The sequence below is a fragment of the Phlebotomus papatasi genome, chromosome 2 (assembly GCF_024763615.1).
Source record: "Phlebotomus papatasi isolate M1 chromosome 2, Ppap_2.1, whole genome shotgun sequence".
NCBI classification, from domain to species: Eukaryota; Metazoa; Arthropoda; class Insecta; order Diptera; family Psychodidae; genus Phlebotomus; species Phlebotomus papatasi.
In genome coordinates, this window is record NC_077223.1 from 2,058,293 (window position 1) to 2,084,255 (window position 25,963).

The following is a 25,963-nucleotide window of genomic DNA, read 5'->3' on the forward strand; positions in this document are numbered from 1 at the left end:
TAAAGTAAGGAGGGAACCTAAGCACTTACATGAGCTTCGTTTGTGTGGACAGTGACCGTTACTGGAGCTAGGGGACTGACCATCTGCTCAATAGGAGGTTCTAGATCTCTCGTTGAAGCATAAGTTACACTGTCATCTCGAACACTCTCCAACAACTAGACAATAAAATTATGAGCAATGAATTATTATTGATAATTTAAAGCTTGATAGGATCTAGGCTCGTAGCAGATTTTAGGGATTTTGTAGGAGATCTTTAACAATGAAAAATTCCCCAGAAAAGCTATGCAAGCCACTGTGAGGAGACCTTGACCTCGAGGCAGACCTAGGACAAGGTGGCTGAATAAAATTCAGGATCTTGCGTGGGAGCGCCTCGGGATCGAACCCGAACATCTTCCTGAAGTGGCGGAGGATCTTTAACAATGAACTATCTTAGGTTATACGCTCACAAATGGACTGCTCCAATTGATTTCAGAGGGATATCTCCGATGATTTCCAGTGAAAAGGTAGTCACCCTAATACGGGCTTCAGACTTAAGGCTTAGCTATATGGCTTAACTTCTTTAATTTCATCTTAATCAAGATTTTTTGGAAAATTATCACTTAAGATTGGCCAACATGGGCAAGTGATCCATTTTAAATATTGGAAAACCAATAAAATTAGATTAGATGCTATTTTAAATTTCGAGACCATCGGAAACTGGGCTAAACCTTTGGTCTGAAACCGGCCTAAGATGAAACCATTTTCTTAGTTTTGCCCAGAGCTTTCGATTCTTCTTCGATCGAAGGGATTGACCACTGAAGAAGATCCTCAGCAGGATCGAAAGCTCTGGGCAAAAACAAAAGAATGATTTCACTTTAGGGAGACTACTTCTTCCCTGGCAATCACCGGGGATATCTTGGGTCAAGTTGCCATCACATCTTTTACAGAGATTGTAATACAAAAGCACTTCTTTGGCATTTTCTGATCCTCTCGACTATCTAACTTGTTGCTATCTAAAAAAATGGATTAAGTTCCAAAGATTCAGATTCAATGCAACTTTAGCAAGACTTTTCTTTTAAATGAAACGTAGCCTTACATTGATTCAAAAGATCGAAAATTGTATTTTCGATTAAGAAATATTGTTCCTTGTCCCTCAATTTGACAAGAAATTGGACAATTGGACAAGAATTGTATACAGAGATAATTCTCTACAGAGAACACCGGCCAGATTGATAGGGAAAATCAGATCTTCTGTTGAGACCCTAATACGGGCTTCAGGCCTAAGGTTTAACCATATGGCTTAACTTATTTCATTCCTTATCAGTCAAAATTTTTTAGGAAAGTTTGAATTAGGATAGGATTAGTATAGGTAAATGACCTTATTAGATTCTGAAAGGCCAATAAAATTGGTTGGCTTTTGGGATTTTCATATTTTCGGGAACTGTGCTAAACCCCTATTCTGAAAACGGCCTAAGAGGCCTAAGAGTATAAGAGATCTATCGGTTATGCATTTCCATATAGAAATAACTGACTCTTTCTCTGAAAGACACAATTATGAGAATAATAATTATTATTGTTAATCGTATCGAGACACTTTATTTGGTATTATAATGTAATCATTACAATGTGCCCCGTGTTGGAAGAATCTGCTGATCGTAGATCGACTAGGAACGCTTTTTCCGAGATCCTGAAGGTTTTTGGGCAGAGCCGGTGCATCATTTTACATTTTATCACAGTGAAAAATGTATTTTTCTCGACATTCAGTTGCTTGCACCGGATGGGACTCGAGCTCACAGCTGTGAGAGTCGAGTCAGAGATCTCACCGCCAAAGAGCCAACGGTCTTGCCTATTGCGCCACTGAGATCCCCATCAGAATAATGATCCATCAGGTCTTGAAATGCTTCAACTTTTCAGAACGTATCAACTATATTCATCTAACGCTACGGAAGCTAAAATCGTAAACTCTCCGAAATTTCGATGTCGATTATCTTGAAATCCCCATTTTCGATTTAGAGAATTTTTTTTTTATGTTGGGGTTGAGGTTGGATTTTCCAATGATTAAGTATCTAAAACCTTCAATTCCAGGAAACTTAGTCTTTAGTGATAAAAGTATGGTCGAAAGGACTGTCTTGAAGTGATCTGAAATGTCCTCGGAATTTGGGTCTTGGTTCATTCGAAAGGGTATAACATGAAAAATGGTTTTAGCTTAGCTAAACCTAAAAAACCTAAGTGCTACCCGAAGAATGGTAGATGTCCTGGCTAGCAGAATAGGCTTCTCAGCCGAAATTTATCACAAAGAATTAATTTTAATAATAATTCCCGTGTAGATCGGGCGCGTCCCAGAAGGCGGATAGGGAATGCCTGTAGTTAGTTCTTGAAATGGCTATAGTTTGCTTGGAAATAGTTACAGGAACGTATTGGCATCTTTATGTCTACGAGTAGTCCTTAGGGTAAGGAGCCTTGTGCATGAGGCTTGCACTCTGTTGTCACAGTATCCACCAGCAAAAAAAAAGACACAACAAAGAGCCTCGGATGACGGACGAATTTCACCGGGAACGAGCTATGCGTACATTGGACAAGTTGTTGCTTCAATTGCTGGTCCCGGGATTGGAGGGTACCAGAGTAACGGAAGAGGCTCTGGAGTAATACGAGTTTGGTAAACCTACCACTGCAACAATGACACGTCAGAATGGCTACATGGAAGCCTGCGACCCCATTAGGAAAAAGCGGATAAAAATGATGACGATGATGATAATTCCGCGTAGAAGAATGCATTAGATTTTTTTTTCAATTGAAATGAATTTTTTCAGGTCATTTGTTGTGATCAGCGACAAATAGCCAAGACAGCAACCTTTTTGGGCAAGTCACTGTGATCAGTGACAGACTTTTTCGAGCGTTGTAAAAATCAGAAAATGGAAGAGATTAAAATGAAAGAAAATAAATGAACGAATGACATTTTTTGTCCAAAGAATTATTTTTATGTAATTCTGTAAAGAGAAATGCAGTAGATTATTTCTTTCAAAGAAATTCTTTCAGAGGAATTGATTTTTTAACAAATAAAAACGCAAACGCACTTAATTTGAAAGGGAATTCAGAAAAAATGAGGTTTTTAATATAAAGAATTATTTCTAAAGATTTTTTTCAATTAAATATTTTTTTCGAGTCAGCGACAAATAACCAAGACAGCAACCTTTTTCGGGCAAGTCACTGTGATCAATGACAGAATTTTTCGCGCGTCGTAAAAGTCAGTAAATGCAAGAGATTAAATTGAAAGAAAGTAAATAAAGAAATGACATTTTTTTGTACAAAGACTTATTTTTATATAATTCTGCACAGGGAAATGTAGTAGATTAGTTGCTTCTAACAAATTCTTTCAGACGAATTGATTTTTTATCAATTAAAAAACCAGATTTTCAATATAAGGAAATATTTCTAATGAAATTTTTCAATTGAAATGATGTTTTTCGGACCAGGGAGTGCAGTAGTGATCAGCGACGAATAGTCGAGACACCAAACATTTTTCGGGTGATGGGCCTATTGTTTTAGCCAAGACACGAACATTTTCTCAAGTAGGGGAAAGTGCTCTCCCTTCGAACGTTCATGCCTTCAAATAATGTGAATTTCTTTAATTTTCTTAAGAGATTTACATTAAATTATCACGGAATTATCAGCAATTCATGATAAGCTAACTAATATTTAATAGAAATGTGTAAGTTTCTTAGGAAAACTAAAAGAATATTCACATTATTCTAAGGCATGAACATTCGAAGGGAGAGCACTTTCCCCTATATTTCGGATCACTTCAGGACAGTGTAAAGGGTAAAGATATTTTATTAAATTAGTTCTTAATGCTCTTACCTTGCCCTCTTCTGATGTATTATCGTCCGTCATGTCACAGTGAGCTGTTAGGTCACTCAAGTGAAGGAGATCCCCGGTGGGACCTCTCAAGGTGGCGTAATCTCCGTCATCAGCCTCCCCCGCAAGAGGGGCGACACATACCGCGGTTCCACGGCCCTTATTGCTGCAAAAGAATTATTATTTTGACCAATTAGTGCTTCTCTTTTTTTCAAGAATACTGCAATCAACATCAATTTATTCAATAAAAAAAATCTTGACTTTCCGAATCAACTCAAATGATGAATGCGTAAACACTTGACAAGCGTGAAAGAATAAAAAACACACACACGTGGCAAAATTCATCCCTATCAAGAGACAAATTGTTCACAAAAATAAAAAAAAATAAAGAAATTATACAAGTAAATTAGAAAAAAAAAACTAAGTGCTGTACTACATTTTGTAATTTGCTTTCACAAAAATTTGTAGATAAATCAAAAATATCACCATTTGCAGTGAATAAAAAAAATTTAATAAAAAAATACAGCTAAAAGACTAAAATTTTGCAAAATAAATATTTCAGCAGTAACATGCATTCAATTCCTATTTCAATTGACACTTTTTCCTTAAGTTTTGCAGAGAAATTGCCAAGATCAATACCCCAGCAAGACAACTATTTATTGGGTTTTATGTTGAAAATCATTTTGCAATTGCACTGATGCTTCCCACAAAAAAAAGACATTTATAGAAAATGTTGCACAGTATTCGGCAAAGAAAAGCTCAAAATAAATGTATGACAAAATAAGGACAAAACCCAAGAGGAAACTAAAATGACAAGACATAAGAGTAAAACGAGACTCTGTGGCTACAAAACGTGACGTGCGTTTTAATTTCCGTTACCGCTTGCCGTCGTGTTCACCACCCAAATTTTGCGGGGGTGACGTACTCGGTACTTCATTGAAGGTGACTTTGAGCTTTGGTGAACTGGGCGTGAGCTTTGGCCAGTAGATGGTCTCCTCGCCCCCATTTGTTGCATTTCCGTTCCCAGCCAGAAGACTCTGTCCCGGGGCTCCGGCCATGACACTTCCGCCACGATGGGAAGCCATCAGGAGTGGTTCTGTGGCTCCCTTGGTGGCTCCATGGCGCTCCAATGGGGGCAACTTGAAGGCCCAACGACGCTTGGCAGTCAACGTGAGCCAAAGCATCACCCACAGGAAGAGATGGACCACTGATCCAAGAGCTGTAGAGCACAACATCAAAATAAATTAATACCTACTTTAAATTGATATTTTAGCACCATAGTTCTGAAGCTTGAATTCTTTTAGAGCTTTAAGCTATAAAATAGTTTATGAGATTGAATATTTACCTCCTGCGCGTGGAAAATACTTTTAAGGACTTGGAAGGTCATAAAAAACAAGGATTTCAATTTTAAAAGGGGTGCCAAAGCATTTTTACTTAACGGAATGTTCGAATTAGTGCCTCAAATTCTATTACACTGTACATTAAAATTTTAGAACTAATAAAATGTCTTCAAATATCTTACTTTGGGCTTTCAATTATCTAAATATTTAAAATTTGATTTATTCTGGGAGTTTAAGCCGGATTTGGCCTACCTAAAATCGTTCTAAGTTTGTCTTTAAAAGTTCTAAAATGATTTCTCGTAATTTCAACAAAGTATTGAGGATAAATCGGATAAAAGTTTGTGAATTCCTATTGCGAACTTACGATATGTTCGTAAATCATGTAAAGTAAGTATAGCAAATTTCGGCCAGCTTGCAATTTCGGCCACTTTTTTGTTTCTCAAATTTAACTTAATCCAATCGGTTGAGAAATACGCTTTTCTTGGCAATTTTTCATCTTTGACTTTGAAAATCGTTACAAGGAACGGTTCAAGGCCATTATCGAACATCCCAGCGAGCACCAAATGCTAACCGAATGCAATTCAGCTGAAAACATATGTATTTTCAGCTGAATTCTGCTAACCTTGAAACAAAATTGGCGATTCAGTGCCATTTCCATATATTTGGTTAGCACTTTTTGTTCGACAACTGCTGATCAGTCAGCAAATTTTTGCTAGTCGATTCAGCAAAAATATGCTGAAAACGCTACTTTTTTCAGCTAAGTGTGCTCGCTGGGATGAACGAAATGTTTGATTTCACAGCTTTTGAAAAATCTGATACGAGTTAAAACCAAAAGTGATTCGGTATATTTTAGTTAAGATTTAGTTCATTTTAAGGACAGTTTTATTTTTAAAGAGCGCCTTTATTGCCTTATATGGTTTTTGTTGGAACTTATGAATTTTAAAAACCTAAAAATCCTAAAAGTCATTCAAAATGGATTAAAAATGAATTTATGATAAATAAAAATTCAGAAATTAAATTAACTCTGCACAAAATCTAATATTTTAATTAAAAAGATAAATAAAATGGATTTTTTGGGAAAACCTTGTGGAAGCTTTAAGTCATATCGACGTCTCAGAATATAAGTCGAGCAACTCGATTTTTTTACACAATTAGAAAGTTTTAAAGTTATAAGATTTTAAATCTCTGAATGTAAAATATCAGCTTCAAATCGCTGTCCTGTAAAATTTTCCTACTGCGAGTTATTCGTGTCTTATTCTGAGTGATCGATATTTTCCTTAAAAGAGCTTACAATTTCATCTTAGAATAATCTTTTTTAGAGCATTTTCCAAGCTTTCACAATTTGCCCTGCCCTCACGAAATGATCGAAATCGGTTTAGCTTTGAAATTTCGGTGAATTTTTGAAAGAAACTTTAGCTGAAAAGCTTTCAAAACTTGAAAAAAAATTTCATTCAGTTTTTGATCAATTTTTTGGCGTTTTTTTTTAAAAAAAATACCTCCTTAATGTTCTTAGTAAATCTTTATCTTACGAAATCCGTCAGTTTGATATTTATCTTTACTTAATAAATTTTAAATACAAATCTTATAACTTCCGAGGGGAGTTTCTAAGTAGAATAGAATCTACTTTTGGGTTTTTTACTTATAACTTTTTATTTGATCCATTTTTGCCAAAGAATTTCAATCATGTCGAACTTTCGTGCTATAAACTATAAATTTTATAGCAATGAACGTGATTATTCCTAGAGTCATATGCAGATAAACCATAATGCTCTTTTATAGTAGTAAGTAACTACAGTAGACTCTCCCAAATTCGGGCATTTGGGACCGAAATGTCAACCAAATTAGAGAGAAATTCGGACAACAAATTTTTTGAAATGCAACGATTTTTTGTTCATCTGCATACTTATATTGAGTTTATATGCTCATTGCTATAATAAATTTCATGAAAACCTCTTAATAATGCAAAATCACATCAAAGCTAGGACAAATAATGAAAAATTTGAGCATATTTGCTTCATTTGATAATCATAATCGAACTTGAAAAATGACAACAAACTTTTTTCGAGTTTAACTGCCACCCGAATTAAAAAGTAGCCCGATCTTAAAAGAGCCGAATTAGCGAGAGTCTACTGTATTTTTGAAAGATCACAATCGTCTTGCTATAAAATTGACATTTGATTGACAGACATTCTGTGTCTCACGTTCATTAGAATTTCTCACAAATGAGGAAAATTTCAGAGAATTAAAAAAAAATATCTTATGAAAAAGCACTTTAGAAAATTATTGAAACATCCATAAAAACTTTTAAATGTCAATAAACCATAATGGTTACAGGAAACTATAAAATAGTTTCGTTAATTTTCTGGGATGACATATTAACTGACCAAGAAAATTATGGCGTCGAATAATTGTAGGGAAAAGCGCGCTACCTTCGGATGATTGAAGCTTCGAACAATTCATTTTTTTCAATATATTTTTAATGAATTTTGTCCATTATGATATTATGTTTTAATAGGTAGTGCAATACCTCAAAATTCTCAAAAAAAGCCATAAGGGAAAGTACTCTTCCTTCGAACGTTCATGCCTTCGAATAATGGGAATTTTCTTTAAATTTTCCTAAGAGAATTAAACATTTCTATTAAATATTAGTTCGATTATCATCAATTATTGATAATTATGAGATAATTATGTGAAAATCACTATTTACGTTATTCAAAAGCATGAACGTTCGAAGAGAGAGTACTTTCCCCTAGTTCAAATCCTCTAAGAACAAATTAAAAAATTGACTTGTCCTAAAAAGCTTGAGTCGTGCGAAGGCAAAGCGTTTTCCCCTAATAATTTTTAAAATCAACATTTTTTTTAATCTTTTCAAGTCCAATTGAAGAGAATTTAAATTTATTTCGAAAGCTTTCTTTTTTTCTGAGTGTGGGAAAAATCAAAAAGTAATTTATTTGCTGAAAGGACTGGAAGGGAGTTATGGAGATACACACGTTTAAACTTCTTTCTCAGGAGTCTAGCGAGAGGGATAATGAAAAGTTTTTTCACAAAGTCAACTTACCAGACACGAGCACAGCCCTGTCCAAACTGCCTTTGTACGTGGCACTGAGATCATGGAGAATGGGCGCTTTGGCCACAGACAGGGCCAGGACATAGCAGAGTGATGCACAGTGTGCAAAGTAGGACCAAGTGTCGCCACTTTTTGTGGAGATAACCTTCCTCTCGCGCATCTTTGTGGCCAACTTCCCATGGCCATAGAGGTAGAGGACCAGGGAGGAGGACATGATGAGGATGGTGGAGAGGATAAATAGAGAAACAGTCACTGTTGCATTCAGGAGGAGTCCTGGGGATCTGAGGGGTGGAGGTGCCTCTAGCATTTCGAGTTTGTAGAGAACGGAACAGCCAATGTAATCCAGGAGAATTGTGATTCCATTAGCTAGCATTTGGATGCTGAAAACTGTTGAGAAGGACTTTGAAGTGCCCCAGAAGACGGCTGGGTACCTCACTGACCATATCATGATGGCAATCGCGAGATTCAGGAACTCAAGACTCGGCAGAGATATCCATTTCTGTGGATCAGTCTTCTCCTTGGCATCTGTCAATCCAAAGAATTTCTGCAGCAATTCCACCACAACGCCTCCATTTCCCTCTGAAATGGTTATGTTCATTGGGATGGCTCCGATAAGGGCTGATGGTTCAATAACCACTTGACTGGATCTTTTAGTTCTCCTACTTGAATTTTTTGCATTGGACTTAATCTCAATAATTTTTGAATTAGCCGTCATTGGTGTGGATGGCAAGAAGGATTCGGGCAGTTTTTCCGGCTTCAAAATATGAATGTTGCTGTCTTTGCTCTGGATTTTCCGGGTTCCACTGTCTGGCTGCCTAATTGTGGGTCTTGCACTTTGAATTTGCTTCCTCCCATTGCGATTCACCTCAAATACTGTCTCACCGTCGTAGTTATTGAGTTTCTCGAAGGGTATGGCTTTCTCAGGCCTCAGCTCCAGGTTCACGTCAACAGCATCAAAGCTGTCCTTCCGATTGTTGGCCTTCTGCTTCCTGCTGCGGAATGAATTATGATCTGGCTCATTGTTCACCCTTCTCGAGGAAGATCTATTGCCACCTCGATTGCGACCTCTTCTCCCACCTCCTGGACTGACGTCCACGGGGACGGCAACTGTCGAGCTCACCGGATGCCGTTCCTCTGGCACTTCCGATACCGTCGTCATAAGTTCCGCACCCCCAATTCCATGGTTGTCAAAGAATTCCTCGTCGTCGTCAATTGTGCCAAATTTCTCAATCAAGTGCGTCTCGTCGTAAGTGGAGCCATGATATTCCTCAGGGAGTACCCTACCACCCGTTGGCCCCGTGATTAATGGTGATTCACCATCAACTGTGCTATTCTGATATGGCGACGTCATAAACGACAGGATGACTAATCGATCCCGATGCGTTACCAGAAAATCCAATTCAGTGCGCCAAATGTGTTCTGCAAGGACAGGTGAAAAAGAACTGTCGTGAGAAGTAGGAGCATCACATAGGGAAATGCGACATGATGTGCATTAAATGGAATGTAAATAAATATGAACATGTACTTAAGAGGGAAATGTCTGTATTTGCAGAGGTTTCACTGACAGTGAGATAAATACTGAAGGGGATAGGCAAATATTCTCGTTACATCATTTCCCTTCTGATATAGTTAAATTACACACTCAATTTAACATGTTAAAAATCGCTAAAGAAATTACACTAAAGCATAAAGTCAAACATTATGAAAGTCAAAAACATAAAGCTTTGTTGCAAATTGGATCTCCTTGCCAAGAGATGTTATCGGATTTTTAAATTATTGCATTACACTATGCAACGAGGATTTTTCGTTGGTTTTTCTTGTTGTTTGAATTTTATAATTTATTAAGATTGTTTTTATTGTGTCACCATTTTACTGCTCGAACTCAAAGAGGGAGCAGTTATATAAATTCACTTTTTTCCAACTTGTGACACGGCTATAGGCCAAACGGTAAGAGATATCGACTTCCGGTCTACAATGAACCTCCTTCCACAAGGCAACATTATTTAGGACAGTCTTTTTTCCTTCGCTCCCTTCTCCCTTCGAAAACCTTGATTTTTGTTTATATCGAAAACTGCTCCTACGATATCTTTCATTTTCGAAGATGTTTTAGGGGTAATCAAAGCGAATATTTCATCTTTGGGCACATACAGTGGCGGCCAAAATAATAGAATCACTTTGCAAAGCTTATATTTTTTAATTTTTGTATTTTTTTCCCAACTTGTTGATATAATTCTGAAGTAGAAATCTTTCAATTATTAGAATAAGTGTTGTTTTAGCCGTTAGAGGTCTCTATTTTACACAGAATACGTCAATATTGAAACTCGGTTCGGCCAAAAAAATGAAAAACTTTCGTTCATGGTTTCTAAATATGGTTTTATTTAAACTCGATTTAAAGACCACATTCTGTAATTTAAAGGAAAGTGGTCCTATCGTGTTGTTCAGACCAAATGTCATTATTGATGTATTCTGTGAAGAATAGAGACCTCTAGTGGCCAAAACAATACTTATTCGACGTAAGGTAATTATTTGAACATTTCTATATCAATATTTGCCTCAATTCTGAGACCAAGATAAAGATCAAGATCAAGAAAATTTCAAGACTTGATATTCTGAAATCAAAAAATCAAGATCAAGATGTCAAATCTGTCAAGTGTCTTGGAATCTTGAAATCCGAGACACAAACCCTGTGGAAATCAAGATTTGCAATTCTGGAATCAATATTTCAAGATTTAAAAATGTCAAATTTCTTATTTTCTTGAAATAATTCCAAGAACCTCTTAGAGGTCCTTGGAATTTTCAAAATACTAATAATTTGAAGAGTTTCATGGGGAAATACTAACGAAAAATGCTCGTCAAGTGAAGTTGTTACGAACATTGTTTACAAAAAAGTACAAACTTTTTAGTAAAAAATCCGATTGCGAAATGTTCACAAACATTTACAAACAATTTTACGAATTACTTTTTCCTGTGTTTAGAAAAACGGTTTTTCTAAACAAATACTTGATCCATAAAGTCGAAGATGCAATAAATTTTCCTCGCAGGAGTTGATAAAGGAAATTGAAAACAAAAAGATAAGATAAATACGGTAAGAAAATGGAAGATATATCTTCTTGTGGACCCCTGGAGGAGAGATAATTGCAAGGTAAATGGACAGTCGATTGCCCGTGTAATTGATTTTAATGTGATTTTCACATTTCAACCTCCTAATACTAGTCCCATGTGCTTTTCCCTCCCCAACTGCAGACACACAATTGCCTCAATTGCAGTGGTGAAAGGATAAGAAAAAAAAAGCCCATTTCCTCCACCTGATACCTACTGTGGGCACCCCATTATTGAGATGGAGCACACAGATAGTGAAAGTCGGTCGTTCACCCTTGATATCTCTCGTGGGGAGGGTTGAGGCTTTTTTTTATGGTCGCGAGGGCGACACTTAAAGCTCCTTTACGGCGGTACATTAGAAAATTTTAAAGGCGTGAGGGTGGAAAACACAGGGAATAAGATTTTCCCTTCAATTCCCCAAACACCCATTGAGCCAGGAAGCTAATGAATCAGCATTAAAAGGGAGATGCTGAGAGAAAGAGGAAGAGGAACTTGCTGATGGATTTTAGAATATCACGCGTCCTCCCCTGAGACCCTTCTTTATGATACTCGTCAATTGATAAGCTTCAGTGTGGGAAATAAATCTTCGGCCTTCCCTCGCACCTCCAATGGACTTTTGATGGTGAAGAGAATTAATTTTACAAATTGAAAGAACGCCACATTCCATGGGAATGGGGAAGTTTTACGTTGGAGAAATTGTTCACTTAAAAGTTTTCATCCAAACAGATGAAAAGTTTTGAGGTATCATTTATAGAAATTCCTTATTTTATTTGCGCTTCATTTGATCAGGTTTCAAAACTTAGAATTTCATAATATTTCATGTTAGCCACTCTGTATCAATTTATTTTTTTTGGCGTGTAGCAGTTACATAATTTTGAATTGAAAGACTGACTAACTCAAATACCTATTGAGAATTATATGACGATAATTTCAATGTACTATAAGGCAAGTTGGGGTAAAATCACCTTACAAAAAATTTAGAATATAGGAATAACTTTAAAATATTAAATAAATTCGATATACTGTGAAGTATTTAAAGGCAATGTCCCTCCTAATAAACTACTCGAAACTTCATTATTTTCATTTAAAATATTTCAATATATTTTTAGACAATCATAAACGTCAAATTCCATCAATCCTTTACAGTTAAGCAGTTCTGACACTTCAAATTTGTACTTGACATTGACAGATATATTTCTTGTCAAAATTAAATTTTGAATATCAACGATCGTAATAAAACTATAAAACATTGTATTATATTTTTGGAGAATCTTTTCATTAGAAAGCCATCCAAATTAATTTAATTTAATTTTAATTAAATTATTATTTATTTATTTAGATAATAAAACAAAAACACGATATGTGAGTCAAGGCAACGTACCAGACAGCAAAGAATAAAAAATATAAAAAGAATAAACCGCCTGCACGCGATCTCTTATAAATGACCATCTGAATACGACCTTCTGCACAAGATCTCGTACAAACGACCGTCTGTAAAGAACTTCCTGCAAACGACTTCCTGCATAATGACTCCCAGCAAACGACCACCTGGAACAACCCTTGCAAATGATCCCCTGCAAACGACCCCCTGCATATGACCCCCTGCAAACGATCTCCTGCAAACGCTTTCCTGCAAACATATTAATCCAAATGGAGACAAGGGAAAGTTTCTAATTGGAGACAAACAGTGTAAGTGAAACCGCGACGAAAGACTTCCAAAACCTTGTTGAGTTGCTCTTGAGTGAAGGATTTGTTCTTATTCCTGGTCTTTTCTCCTTTCCTATCTAAAACAATAAGAAAATCTCTCCAAAAAATCATATTTCCGGGGTTTCCTACACTTAGAAAAATAATCGAGTAAAACTTACTCGAATCGATATTGAATTAACTTTTTTTCGTTGTAATTTTCGGTTAACTATATTTTAGAGTTGATTTTACTTCTATTTAGGTGTAATACTCGGAAGAGTTTTTTTAAAACCGTTTTTCCCTAAAATTTACATGACAAAAGAGTGTAAATAACTCTTTTTAAGACTGAAAATGACTCTTTTTAAGAGGTAAAATAACTCGTTTCAAGAGTTAAAAAAATCTTTTTTAGTGTTAAAATAACTCTTTCAAATCTCAAAATGAATATGTTTTACAGTATTATGTTTTCTTTTTATTTTATCATTTTCTTTATTAATATTTTCTTGACCTCAAGTTCCCTATGTTCCGAGTGATTTATCAAGTATGATGCATCTACATGTTTTCATAAAACACTGTTAGGTATATTTCTAGACGATGCTCCTTATGAACTTTGTCACACGAAAATCTACTTGACTGAAGTATATTCTTAAAACGAAAACACTTAAGCATATACTTCAGTCGAGATGAAATTTTACATCGGAAAAGAGTAATAATTACATCGATATCTGACGATTTAATTCAACTCGCACGAAGAGTTGTTGCAACTCTATTTACTAAAATTTACAACGAAAGAGAGTAACAATTACATCGATATTCGTAGACAGGGGGGTAACATTAGCTCTGAAAAATGAGACTAGTTTTAGTGTAATTTTTTCCTGTTTTCGTACACATTTTAGGAGATATCTCCAAAACTACGTATATTGCCAATTTAGGGTTTTTGGTTGCCTCTTCGTTATTAAATTGGCTTTTATTTTGTATTAGTATTTTTTTACTAATTAACTCTACAATCACAGAAAACAGCTAATAAACTCAAAAATTTTTTCGGCACGCTAGAAACGGGAAACATAGAAAATGTCATGCCCCTGTTCGTAGAGTTAATTCAACTCTGCCATAGAGTTGTTTTAACTTTTTAGGTTTTTTCTTAGTTATTAATCATTTCATTTGAAAACTCCACGTACCGTTAACAATAAAGATTAGCACTTAATTTGACTAAAATTAGCCAGAAATATGACATAAATGTTAAACAAAACGAATAAATAACAGTCACCTTATTGTGTTTTTCATTGGAAAACATGGTCGATCGATGAAAAATTCGATGGTGAAAAGGTACACTTTTACAGTAGTGTCTCTCAAATCTGAATCTCTCAAATTCGAACGCCGTTTGGATTTAAAACATCAATTGTGAGGTTATGTTAGAAAGTTCGTATTCTTGTTGAATGAAAATCATATTTATGTGCTTCTTCCTGAATGTTTACATACATTATGGTCGTGTAAAATGAAAAGGAAGTATGTTACCACTAAGACTTGCGAGAAAGTACGGGAATTTGATTCAAAGTACAATTTAATCTTACACAAATTTCGTTAGTTTTGAAAAAATCGTTCGAATTTGGGAGGTGAGAAATGTCAAAAATACCCCCCGAGCGTTCGAATTTAGGAGACTCTACTGTAATTTTTCTAATAAATTAACAAATTAAAATTTGTGAATATGAATGGATTTTCGCTTTATTTGGAGCAAAATTAACTAAATAATGAAACTGTGGTATAGAAAATATATAAATATAATAATTTAGTAGTGTATTTGTCATGAAAACAGTGACGTTTCCATTTGGAGTAGCAAAAAATTTCCATTTGGAGCAGGTTTTGAATTAGCTTAATTTACCCTAATTTCAGCATTTAATAACTTCAATTGAATAAAGGAAACATTAAATAAGGAACATACAATTCAATAGAAAACATCCTTAGTCTATTCAAATAATACATATTTCTATCAAAATTTCGGTAAACTTTTCGACTGCAAAATCGAAAATTGAGAACCGTTTCCAGCGCCACCCGTGAGTGAAAACAGCGCCCTCACGTGAAGAAAAAGGCTGTCGCTGTCTCTTAATTTAAATGTGAACTTTTTGCAAGCTTTTAAAAATTGATAAATATAAAATATGTAATACTGTCTTATCATCTAAATAAACCATAACACTTAATATAATCGATACAATCATGTTGTAATTACTCTTGAAATTTCAAACAGAAAAAGTGCAAATAAGCCTCAAATTGCTCCATGCATTAGCAACCGTTTTTCTTTGGGGAATGACTAAAGAGAAAATTGATAAGAAAAACACGATGAAAAATGTTTATCATGAAAAATAAAGTTTTTTGTATCGATTCACACTGTTTGCTTAGGACATCCACAGCAAAGGCAAAGAAAAAGCGTGGCGAAAAATTGGAATTTTATCAGGAAAAGTTTCCATCGCGGAGGGTGCAATAATTTAAGGGTAAGTGAAAAGGAGTCATGAATGAGGGTGAAAAGAACAAAAATGGCTCTCAAAGTTCTTCGTCTGTAAACAAGGTGGTAGAAAGGGAAGAATTTTACGTTGAGCAGGATGTTTTTCACCCTTAAGACACCAATTTTGTAGTTTGAGGTGTTGAACAGGTAGATGAAGGACTTGTGGATCAATGATGCTCAATTGTATTGCTTCGCTGCCGCAGAGACACACACTTTGAGCTTTAATTAAATTCCATAGACGAACTATAATGCAGAAAAAAACTATTTTATCACTTTGTAGTTGTATTAATTAAAGTTCCACCAGTTCATAAAATTGCTCAACTTTCTGCAGAAGTACATTTTGAATATGCTTGAAATGTGACATGAATTTAATTTTAATTTTATAGAAACATTGCAGCAAAAAAGTCAGTTTATTTTTGCTACAAAGGAACTCAAAAAAATTCTATTTCCAGTGCGGTAAATTGTCTACGGTTGGAGGGTCAGTTTATTTGCCTCGTGAATTTTCCACCGCAAATGTTTGTAAACCGGGCAAAAAAAGCACAGTAGGAAACTGTGTAAATGTTGCTAGAAAAGTGCTTTTTGAGAAGGAGAAAGGAGTGATAAAAATTTTGATGAATGTACATTTATCTGCACAGTGAGTACTTCAACGATGTATTTTGTGTCTTTATTACTGAGCAAAAATTGTGTGTTCATTAAACAAAAGGGTTTAGTGTCATTATAAGGTGCATAAATGTGTTAAATATATTACACACACGGTAAAAGTAGGTTTACAGTGATGCTCGCAAGGGTTGTCAAATGACAATATTTCACAAACCTTAAAAAGCATTGTTAAACTAACAGTTCATAAATTCAATGTTTATGATCATATTTCTTCAGAGCTTCTAGAAAAAAAAAACACGAAATGTCTTGTGATAGGGGAAATGCTCATAATTTTGTCCAGTTTCTTATTTTGGACACTTTGAGGATAACATTGGACACTAAAAATAAATTGATTAAAATGATGGATTTTTATTCCAATATTTGATGAATAATGAATTCTATCTAAATATTTGTTCTTTTTGGAAGATTTTAACACTAAATACGTTAAAATTTGAATATGATTTGAGTTGAAATTGCTTTGTTGAAAATTCAGTGTGAGCAATTGCTTACGAGAAATATGACAGAACTTCGTGGCTTACTTCAGTCTTATTTAGTTTTGGTGAAGTACTAACAAAGTTTGTTCGCTGTTTTTGAGTGATATTATTGAATATTCATTGAATATTGTGTTGATTCACGTTACTGATGATTTGTACATTTGACCTGAAGTGAGATTTGCCTTGTGAATTATATTTTTCGTGTGAAAAATGGGAAATTTTTTAAGACTTTCACCAGTGAGGTGATGATTCTTATTTTGGACAGGTGTTTTTCTCACGAAATTTCGTGAAGTTTTAGCTTTTGTGATAACTAGGTTGAGGCGGATTAGCTGTCCAAATTTACAGCCAAGTTGGACAAATTAATAAACAAGTTGTCCAAAATAAGAGCAAAGGTCACCTCTACTCATCAATTCATTTTTAAACGTATTAAAACTAATTTTAATAAAAATAAGACGATAAATAGCTTGCTAAGTTTCTAAACAACCCTTCTGAAAAGAGAGTAACAAGAAATGTCAATTAGTATAGAAAATATCGCACTTCAAACTTGGAACTTCGATGCTTATAAGCAGACTGTCCAAAATTATGAGCACTTCCCCTAAACACTGTTTATGTAGAATTCGGATGAACTAGTAAATTTAGGCCACGCCTCCCTCAAGAGTGGCTTCCGAATAAATCTATCATTTTGGCAAAAAACAAACGAGCAGTAAAAAATTCTAAATGGGCAGTAAAAAAATAAAAATGAGCAGTAAAATATCTAATTATGGTCAGTAAAAAACTTAAATCTTTACAAAAATGGGCCTAATTTATATATTTAACATTTAAAATTGTTGCAGATAGAATAAAAAGCCCTTTATTTTCCCTTTGCCAAAATTTGGACGATAATTTCACTGTTTCAAATTTTTTTGTTACTGATCAATTTTAACTTTTTACTGCTCATTTATTCAATGCCTATCATTTTCAACTTTTTTTTTAGAAGTTATGAGCTAAGTGGAGGAAGGCTTTCAGGCTTCACACATACTCTGGTTTCGAACACTTTATGATATTGTATGGTATTGTATTAGCTGAGTTTTATTAGTTAGTCTGAAGTCATATGTTTCCAGAAAAAATAAATTAAACTCATTTAAAGAATAAGGAAAAAAATCTTACGTATTCGAAACCAAATTATGTGCGAAACTATGTGCTCCAGAATAATAAAAAGTTCAAAAAAGCTTAAATATACCGCTCTCTCTCTATGCATTGGAAAACTAAAAATTTAAAAATTTTACAACAGAAATGCATAAATGTGGCAACAAAATGTTTGGAAAACGAAAATTCCAAATAATTTTAAGTCAAGAAGATTTTATTGATATGTTAATTCGATTTTACTTTTAGTAGTATGAGTAAACCGTGAAGTATAATTTTGAAATCAGTTAATAAAGTTTTCTTTTCTTTCCCATGAGAACATCATCTCTAGAATTATAATACAATCCTTACAAATAAATTATTCTGTTTAATTTGGAAACATATTTAAATTTAGTGCGTTTTTTAATTAATTGAGAATTTCAACTTTTAATATCGCTCAGCTGATTATTACATTTGCGTGGGTCTCGTCCTCACGCTGAATATAATGTGCCGGACATACTTAAGGCTTAAGTAGAGAGATGGCTTAACCTAAAATAATACAATCAAAATAATGGTTAGACTATATTTCTGTCAGTTTCCGACTAAGCCGTCTCTCGGCTTAAGCCAGGGGCATGACGTTTCCTATGTTTCCCATATGTTTCTAGCGTGCCGAAAAAACTTTGGAGTTTATTCGGTGTTTTCTGTCATTGTGGAATGAATTAGTTAAAAACACAAATAAAAAATAAAAGCCAATGTAATATGGAATACGCAACCGAAAACCCCAAATTGGCAACCTACGTAGTTTTGGAGATATCTCGTAAAATGTGTACGAAAACAGTGAAAAATTTACACTAAAACTAGTCGCATTTTTCAAAGTTAATGTCATCCTCCTGGCTTAAGCTGAAAGTGAGTCTAGGGCATAAATCTTGTTTCTCACAAAGTTAATCTTACGTCTAGAGTTTATGTTCCTGGAATGTCAAAGAATCGAGGCCTATTATGAGTATATTAAGTTTATCTTTAATTGTTGTTTTTTTTTTAATAGGTGCAGGGGGCTTTCAGGCTTTGCACACACTCTGCCCTGTAACACTTTGTAATTTTCCTATATTCGGATATTCGACTAGCTATTGCGACTAGGTCAAATTCATTAAAGGAATAATAGGAAAAAGTACGAAGTGTTCGAAGCCAGTGTATGCGAAGCCTGATACGACAACAACAACAATCGTGGACCAACGTTCTATTGAGGAACAGCGCCTTCCCGCAAGAGGAATTTGGAACATCCATTATTGCTTTTTCTGATAGGGCCCATTTATAGCTAATGTAATACAATTTTGAAGTTGGAATACAAGAAGTTGTATTGTAATACATCTTTGAAGTTGGAATACAACGTAGAAATTGTATTACATCTTTTAAGTTGGAAATAGAAGGAAGGGGTTGTCAGACCCATGCCCCGTGTAATCAAATGCAGTGAAGGTCACTGGATGCAATCCGAATACCTTTAACGCCAGAAAACTTCCTGGTGACCTTAAAGGTGATTCGAATACGTGAGACTTGCATCATAGAGTAGAGCGAGTGCTCTACCACTTGACCCATTGCGTGCGCTTTCGAAACCTGAAAGCCTCCACTTAATTGCTCATTTAAATGTAAATAAAATTGTAAAACTAAGTTAAAAACGAAATGAATTACCGGAAAAAAATTTAAAATGGGACGTGGCTTAAAATATTAAGTATTTTCGCAGTTTTTTTTTGGATGATTAAATGCTTTCACCTTGGTTTTATAAGTTATTGTGAAGTTTGTTCTGTTTTCAGGGTTTTCAGTTGAAAAGTTTAAAGAAATTTGACTTAAAACCTATACAGATTGAGATAAACCCTAAACCTTTCAAAAGATTTATCGTAAAACGGTCTTCAAACTAGAGGTTTAGACAAGTTCCTGAAGGTTTCAAAATCCTAAAAACCAATTTTATTTGTTTTTTTGGATTCTAATAGAACATTTGCCCTTAATAATTCAATCCTAAGTAAACTTTTTGCAAGAAATCTTGGGTGATAAGAAATTAAAGCAGTTAAGCCATATTATAGCTAAGCCTTAAGTCTGAAACCTGTGTAAGTGCTAATGATTTTGTCGCCTGTGAGTGACTTTGACACCCCCTGTTCGTAAGCTTTTCTTTATTTCTAGAATTTAAGGATAGTCTTTAACGATCCGGACTAAGATGTGACTGGGTCCCGGTCAAAATCCCGAAAACCAAAATCCCGAATGTTCTAAATCCTGGAACCGTTTGGGACCGGTTTATACTTGTCAGAAATTTCAAGACTACGAAATATGCTGTTCTGGTTCAGAGCGTTTTTAAGCTTAACCCTTGATATACCGGTCTTAGGAACGATTCATATCTTCTTGTATGAGCGAAATGTCCGGGTTTCGGTCAAAGTCCCGAAAACCAAAATCCCGAAAACCAAAATCCCGAAAGCCAAAATTCCGAATTCTTAAAAGTGTCATAGCTACTCCCACGATTGGACCCGTGCTTCCTGGAGGCAAATGGAAATCTTCTGTGTCTTGAGAAATTATTCTAAATATTTTCCTCCATATAATTTCATCCCTATCAGGATTTTGAATATTCGGGATTTTGGTTTTCGGGATTTTGGCTTTCGGGATTTTGGCTTTCGGGATTTTGGCTTTCGGGATTTGGCTGCCACCGTACAGAAAGAGTTTCAAACATTTTTTAATGTTATCACGTGAGCTTTATAAATAGTTTCAAGATAATCTGGTAACAAAGAATAACTACAATTGTATTAAATTCTAACCTCAATTATTTCCTTTTTCTCATTTTCTCCAATTTGTGAGTGCTTTAAGAATGATTACAAAATTCATCTAAGCTCAGTGAGAAGCTGTGAAAGAGCCCATTCCAGCGGAAACTTAATTACCCATAAAATGTGAAATTTTCCAACAGTTGCTGACTCATTTTCCACCCAGCACGACTATTCGTTCAAGGGAATGCGTAAGAATCTACCCCATCTCCCCAGGACTGAGAATTAACATTATTAGTAAATTATTGTTGTCCACAGGGTGCAATTATGCAGCCATGGGAGAAAAGTTCTCCCCTTTGAAGTTTCCTATCTTTGGCAAAAGGGAGGAAATTACTCCGAGGATGACCGTTAAACCACAAAATATTTCACTGCAGGAACTTTAACATAAACTTCTACCCCTTCAAAGTAAAGAGGCACACATCTTTCCAGCATTGATGATATAGGGGTTAGAAAGCTCTTTAGGAAAATTAGGAAAATATTCACTACCCAATGAACTTTTAATGGGTAGTAAAATCAATTTCCGATTAAAATTTATTTATGGCTTTTTGTTGGCAAATTTGCTCACCATTCATCACTACTCCCAGTGTGATTGTGGTGCAAAATTGTTCATAGGGCGGATGCTGAATTTTCAATGCATAAATGGCCTTTCGAAAATTGAATTATTGCCAAAATGTATGACGATAGAACACTTTTTTTCCTCACTGATTGTCAACTTTATTTTCAAATGTGTGTCATGAAACATGTCAGAGTGAATTTCCCTGCTTCACGTCCTCCTTGGCTAATTTCATTTATTCACCGGTCGTGGTAAAATTAAAAACCGTGTCTGTCAACGTGCTTTTTTTCTGTTAAAAAAAATTTTCAGAACAGTGTGAATTGGGGAAGAGTTAATTAAAAATCAATAAATGGGCATTGTTTTGTCTCTGGTTAACGCTATTCAACACCCTGAGGGATTATTGACAAGTGGCAAAAGACGAGGTGATGGTTCAAAATTAAAGCATATTGAATACCATCATGCCTCCCCTTGTGTATTGTATTCCATGGAAGCTCAATAGGAAATTGTTGTATTACAAAATTAATCTGCATATTGTGATCGCGAGATAAAATATGTTATATAAAATTAAATTTAATCCTATTGAATTCATTCAGTGGAAATTTATGGATTAGTATATTTTTCACTGGTACTGAACTGGAAAATCTACCATAAATATTCGATAGGGCATATCAGTGGAAAATTTTGACACTATACCATTCTAAAAGACTGAACAGCCTGGAACAGTAAATTGAAAAGGGTTGATTGATCACTTTAATAAATCGAACCGAAAATTAATTGAATCATAAAATATCTTAGTCATTAACATAAAATTCTTATTTATGAATATTTCCTTCTCGGTGCAATTCGATTGACGAATTCGAGCAATTATATTGGAACCCACGTAGCAAAAACTAGTCAACAAGACGTAAGTTTTAGTTAGTCTAATGCGTCTTCTGTATTGACTTAGTCATATCATCTAAAAGTCATCTGACTGAAAGTGGTTAGCTGTCAGTGATGCGACTTATCCAATATTTTCTGATTTTAAGAATTGTAGGGTAAGTGTGCCAAATTTCGGCATAGTTGCATGCAAACGTTAAAGTCTCAAGTTTGAAATGTAATATGTATTTTAAATACAAATTAATTTTTTTATTCTTTCTTTTGTAAGATTGTTGCTTGGAACCTTGAAAAGAGTTTACCGTCTTTATTTACTCTAAAATAATTCTTAATATATTTTAAAATGAATAAAAATATAGACATAACTTTGGTACCCTATTTCGGCCACCTTCATTCTTATAGTTCCTTGCCCTTCGGGAATTCTTCCAATATCTTTTTCACGTCATTTCGTTTGTCGAACCTACATTTTTTGTTATTCTTTTGCATTGTATAAGCTCTAGAGTACGTAAAATCTAAAAGTTCATGGAAAACGAGGAACAAGAAAGGTGGCCGAAATTGCAAGCTGGCCGGAATTTGGCACACTTACCCTATATAAGAATTATAATTTGAGAAAAAAACAACGAATATAAAAATCTAAATAAAATATTTCTGTATACAGATTAGAATCACATTTCTTAACACTAAACCTACTGGCTGTTTTTGGTCATTTTTCGGTCTAATGACAAACCGCGGTATGGTAGGATACTTAACAAATTCGTCTTGGGAAAGAGGAAAAAAATAAAATTCAAACTCTGAAAAATAGGGTGAAAGGAAAACCTATTGACACTTTAAGAATTTATCTTGTCATACCTATTGGCACTTTCAGTTCCGATTTAGGATATAAAATTTGAACATCTCTTTTTAGAAGAAAAGGTAGATTACAGAAAAGACATCATATTACTTGCATTTTAACAGATACGATAAATAAATTATATCATTTTGACAAAAGTGTCATTAGGGGTTCCCTGTCGAATAGGTGTTCCTTCCACCCTATATTACATGCATATTTTAAGGAATTCATAAAGTTTGATAGTGACATTGTACCGCTTAAATATGTGTTAATTTTAAACCGGTCAATTTAACCGGGTTTTGGTAGGTTTAGTGTTAATACCCTTTCTTTCAATCGAAGTCAGATAATGGTCACCGTGACGTTGGCATTTCGAAACTACCCTTACATTCGTTTTGATTGCTGTCAAGCTAATATTATTTTTATCATTCTGAGAGATGTAATAACATGTAAGACGTCTAAACGACGATTTCGAATAATTGCAGAAGAATAATTTTTCTATGCAGGATGGCATTAAGTGATACGTTACCTGTCTTTTAATCGAAGTAAATTAATGGTCACCATGACGTCGCCACTTCGACACTACCTTTATAACCATTATGATAGCTGTCTAGCTAGTAAAATTTTTGTCATTTCTTAAGCCTTCGTGTACCTCTTGCAAACTATTTCCAAATAATTAAATGATCAAATTACAAAAAGGAACACAATAAATATTTCTATACCCTATTTTTTTTAATAATTTGATAATTTAATTATTCATAGAAATTATGGGAGTTGCAATTCAATTTATTGTAGCACTAACATTTTAAGAACCTCAGACAAAATATAAATAAATTAATAATCAATTTAGTTAGGAAACTAAATTCAGTTTTATGGTTCTAGTACTACTTTTAGATCAGAAAAATTTCATGAGATCGAAATTCACGTTTCTTTCTTTCTCAAAGTTTTTGCATTTATCTATCCCACAACTTAACGTGATTATAATTAAAGCAATGATTAGACTAAATTTCCATAAATTTCCATAAATTTTCTACTAATCAAACCGTTTCTCGGCTTAAGTCGAGAGACGGATTAGTCAGAAATTTATGGAAATGTAATCTTATCATTATTTTGATTACAATTAGTTTAAGCCGTTTCTCGGCTTGAGTCGTAAGTCTGCCTAAGGTATTAATCCCGAAAGTCTTAATCCCGAAAACCTAAATCCCGAAAAACTAAATTCCGAATTGGTAAAAGTAGCATTAGAAATATTTTTCAAAATTTCACTCATTGACTTTTATTGGAATTTTGTTTTATAATTTTTGTCTGAATACTTATGCGATTTTGATTATGGTCTTTTCATTCTTTGTAACTGTTTTGCAAGGTAAAAGTTAATTTCGGACCGCATGCATATAGGGTAAGTGTGCCAAATTTCGACATAGTTGCATGCAAGCGTCTGAGTCTCAAGTTTAAAATGTAATATTTTAAATACAAATTGATTTTCTTAATTCTTTCTTCTTAAAGACTGTTGCTTGGAACCTTGTAAAGAGTTTACCGTTTTTATTTACTCTAAAATCATTCTTAATACATTTTAAAATGAATAAAAATATAGACATAGCTTTGGTGCCCTATTTCGGCCACCTTCATTCTCATAGTTCCTTGCCCTTCGGGAATTCTTCCAATATCTTTTTCACGTCATCTCGTTTGTCGAATCTACATTTTTGTTATTCTTTTGCATTGTATAATCTCTAGAGTACGTAAAATATAAAAGTTCATGGAAATTCGAGGAACAAAAAAGGTGGCCGAAATTGCAAGCTGGCCGGAATTTGGCACACTTACCCTAAGCACCAATATTCTGGTTTTGAAATGTCACATTTGTTGTTTAGAACATTTTTGTTTATAACATCGTAAGTATCGTCTAATTTCTCAAAAATATTTGATAACATATTTACAAATGAAAAAAACATAAACCTTGGTCTGCAATATCGGACACAAAGTTTCTTGTTCATCTGGAATTGTCTATTGCTTTTCCTCAAGCATCTAGTTCATAGAGTTTACGCTTTTTTGATCATTTGCCATTGTACAACCTTTAGAAAATGAAAATGTAGATCTATGGAATTTTGAGAAACATTACAAGTGTCCGGGATTTGCAAGCTGTCCGAAATTTCGCTCAGTCCTACTATTGTAATTTTGAACAGTTGTGTGGCAGCGAAAAGTGAGGGGCTATTCCAAAACTATGCTTTTCACTGAATTACAATGGCAATGCACGCAACTCACAGAGATTTCTGATATAGCAGGATCACCAATTGGGTATGCTATTCACCCCTCGTTTCTATTCTCCAGAAAAGTTAATAAACTTGCTGCATCCTATTTTGATAGAATTTAACCGGTGGATGAAGAGAGAATTTCAAATGGCTGTCATATGTTCATTGGAGCTTATGAAGGGACAAATAAATGAATAGAGCTTTATACAATAAAAGTCACTCAAATGTGATTATTTTATGAGAAGCTCTCAACTCCATATTGTGACACTGATCCAATTCGACTAGTTTCCAGGTCGTTGCCTTTTTTAACCACTTTCAATAGCACTGGACTTGTTTAAGGGTTTACTGAAAATAAGATTTATTTTTTGTTTTTATCTCAGTCTGAGCTTTCTTGTTTCTTCACGATTCTGTCTTGCCATGGATATTTGATTAGGTCAGGGGATTTCAGGGCGGATTAAGGTTTGTACATTGTCATCATTGTTGTAGCATAAATTGTAATATAAACACTCGCTAACAGGGACACTCGTCTTGTACCTGTAAATTCTGAGTCAAAGGGAGGGTTACAAAATATCAAGAGACACCCTTACTTCTGTGTCTACATCTTTGCATATCGCATATTCCTGGAGCTGCTGTCATGACAGCAATGAGGAAAAGGATGGCTGGTAGGGTGTCTCTTGTGCTTTGAAGACGTGTGAACAATATGAGCCACAAGTTGGAGAGGTTCCTGTGTAGGATGACACTCACAAAGTCACCCAAAGGCGAAATGCACAATTTTGCACTAAACACTATCTGAATGAACCTTCTGGTTGGAGTGTCAAGCGAGGTGGAAATGCACGATATGCTTCCACAGATGAGATATTAGTTAAGCATTATATCAAATTCTTCAAAGGAACTCTACAATGTTGTCAACATGATTTATTTTTCC

At 34.6% G+C, this 25,963-nt stretch overlaps 1 protein-coding gene across 1 annotated transcript in view; it reads right to left on the bottom strand.

Annotated features, from left to right (window-relative positions):
- Positions 1–25,963, bottom strand: part of LOC129802144 (protein tincar) — a 206,575-nt gene that overhangs the window by 5,205 nt on the left and 175,407 nt on the right. Inside the window, exons 8-11 of the mRNA XM_055847741.1 lie at positions 8,233–9,660; positions 4,714–5,053; positions 3,838–4,000; positions 30–155 (exon numbers count right to left, since the gene is read on the bottom strand). Coding sequence (XP_055703716.1) covers positions 30–155; positions 3,838–4,000; positions 4,714–5,053; positions 8,233–9,660 — 2,057 coding nt within the window. The remainder of the gene's footprint in view (positions 1–29; positions 156–3,837; positions 4,001–4,713; positions 5,054–8,232; positions 9,661–25,963) is intronic.